Source organism: Nothobranchius furzeri, chromosome 5 (assembly GCF_043380555.1).
Source record: "Nothobranchius furzeri strain GRZ-AD chromosome 5, NfurGRZ-RIMD1, whole genome shotgun sequence".
Classification (NCBI taxonomy): Eukaryota; Metazoa; Chordata; class Actinopteri; order Cyprinodontiformes; family Nothobranchiidae; genus Nothobranchius; species Nothobranchius furzeri.
This window is the reverse complement of record NC_091745.1, coordinates 25,141,224-25,143,723: the sequence shown is the minus strand read 5'-3', so window position 1 is coordinate 25,143,723 and position 2,500 is coordinate 25,141,224. Positions and strand designations below refer to the sequence as shown.

Genomic DNA, 2,500 nt, shown 5'->3' with positions numbered 1-2,500 from the left:
GAGCCGCCTCAATGCTTTCCTTGGCCTCCTGCAGCAACAAGTCCACCTCTACAGACATCCTCCTGCCTCCTGACACACAAGAGAGGAGTTTATACAAAACAGAGAACAACCTGGAGCCAAACTAAAAAAAAACACAACCTTACAGATAAGAGCAAGCTCATTTACAGCAGCAAACTGGAAAACATAGGTTATGTCGACTTTAGAATTTATATTACTGCACGTTTTCTGACGGGCAGAAGAAATGACTAACGTTAAAGAAAAGGGTAAGCAAAGAATTACACATTTATAATCAGTGTAGCAATAAAAATGAAAATAAATAAATATCTGCAGAAACATTTGTTTTAGATGCTTTTACTGAAGTTTGCAAAGAAATTACAGGAACTTATTTCTAAGAAAGATTTTAGTAACAAAGCAGACATGAAAACACTTTGAAGAAACTCAGTTTTGTTATGGTCATCTGACTTTGGATCCAGGGTTGGTTTGTTAGCAGGACTGCTTTAGATACCATGATATACAATTATAAAAACTTCTGTTTTGAGTTTGGGAATGAACAAATGCATTAAAGATACCAGTTACAATATTAACTTGAACATGACAAAGGTTGCCGGTGGTTTTATCAACCCATACAAACTTTTTGGACAATCCTTATTGTGTGATGAGAAAAGTGGAAAACTAAAAAGATACGCGTGTTGATTTGAAAATAGCTGGCGAGCTGTGTTGTACATGTGCTGTGTGAGTGGTTCTGGTACTTTCGGGTCACAGCGCTGCTTCAACACAGTGAAATCCTCACAAGGGACAAGCAAATTATCAAACATGTTTGATATTGGCGAGACCATGATTGGTGATCGAGAGCTGATTATGAGGTGGTAATCGCTTCTCTTAAACCCTCTGTGTACTACATGATGCAAAACTCGCCTTGACCTCAAAGATTCTCGCACAAGAGGAATATCGGCTCTAAACAATCAGAACATTGCACAGTGTACACCCGGCTTAAATGTAACAGACGTAGGGACTCTTGTTCTTCTTGCAAATTTCATGTTCCCTCTTTTATTTCCAACACAGCTGTGGGGGTCTCTGGTGTAAATGAATGCCTTGTGAGTTGATCTTTGTTAGGGTTATGGCAGAAGGGGTGTCAAAGAGTGGTAAACATAAAACTGAAGCCTCGGGAACGCAAACAGCTTTTTCCTGTTTACTTGAGACATGGTTTTCGGCGAAAGGGCTGGAGCTTTGAATTGTGAATATTAAATAAGCTTACTCCAAAAGCTTTGTCAGGAACTCTGACCCTACCTTTAACAATATTATTAGTTTAGGTTTTTAAATGTTAAAAATTGAAAAACACAAATTGGGCTTCAAATACTGAATGTAGCTTTCAGCTTCAGTTTTTTCTTTTTCTTTTGCCAATTCAACATAGTTTACACTCAACAACAACCACTGTGGCTACTACAAGAGTTTAAAAATACCTTATTTAATGTGTGAAAGACTTATGAAGTCTCAAAGCTTCCGGATCTTCTTTTCCCACAAAAAGAAGACAACCTGCAGAGCGTTTTAACAAATATGTGGCAACAACAAAACCACTTCCTGATTCTGTCAGCCCACTGCAAACCTACAACAAGTCAGTTAAAAACAACTGTTAGAACTGGATCTTTATCTGTGACTCAGAGACCTAAAGCTGCACAAAAATCCCTCAACTGAGCTATAAAACACACAAATCTAGTTAGGAGCTGATTTAGAGTCAGTTTAACTAATTTCTTCCTGTTCCCTTGGTAACTTTAGCAAAGGTCATTCTAATACCATCTGGTGTGTTTGGTTACTTTGGCTGTGTGATAAAACATGGAACAAAGAAACAAACAATCACATCAGCTGTGGGGAGTTTTCCAACTTCAGCTGCAGCTAAATGGCTCAGAAGAATCATTCCAACTTTATTTTGGGTTAATATTTAAAACAAAAAATGTTCAAAAACAGCCTTCATCCAATGTTATTCTAAACGATTTAAGAGCAGGATAGTCACAAGTTAATCACAAAATGTTAATTTAAATTCGTAAATCTCTTTTTTTTTCTCCTTTATTGTTGTTGAATGCTTTGTAATTCCGACCAGACACGGAGACAGAGGTGAAAGAGAAAGGAAGAGAAAAGGTGGAGAGAGAGGAGGAGGGGGGGGGGGGGGGGGGGTTCCACAAAAATAAACAATGAACAAGAGTCTGCTTCTAAACCTGCAGAAAAAGACAAAAAAAAAAAGGACACAAAAAAGGGACACAACAACAATACAACAAGATCTACCTATCACTGCGTCAACTTGATGAAAAAAAAAACTATATATATATATATATATATAAAATCAACATTGCTTAACTGAAGAATCACGATAATAAATCACAATGCATTAAGTGCCCCCCATAGTCTTAAGACATGTGTTGAACGTGCCCAAGCCCATACTTTTGAGAGCACCATGTGAGCACCTGTGTGTGTACACGCGCTTGTTTATTTAAGGTTTCTCTATAGG

At 37.6% G+C, this 2,500-nt stretch overlaps 2 protein-coding genes across 3 annotated transcripts in view; one reads left to right on the top strand and one right to left on the bottom strand.

The window, feature by feature from the left end:
• Nucleotides 1-2,500, bottom strand: part of crlf3 (cytokine receptor-like factor 3) — a 46,269-nt gene that overhangs the window by 29,891 nt on the left and 13,878 nt on the right. For both annotated transcript variants that reach the window (XM_070551497.1, XM_070551498.1), the window contains exon 2: nucleotides 1-69. This exon is cut by the window's left edge and continues 59 nt beyond it. In XM_070551497.1, the coding sequence (XP_070407598.1) occupies nucleotides 1-58 (58 nt within the window). In that variant the 5' untranslated portion in view covers nucleotides 59-69. The remainder of the gene's footprint in view (nucleotides 70-2,500) is intronic.
• The window catches only part of LOC139069993 (uncharacterized), a 452,948-nt gene continuing 452,611 nt past the window's right edge, over nucleotides 2,164-2,500 (top strand). The window contains exon 1 of the mRNA XM_070551508.1: nucleotides 2,164-2,500. This exon is cut by the window's right edge and continues 2,826 nt beyond it. The gene's annotated coding sequence lies outside the window, so the exon portion shown is untranslated.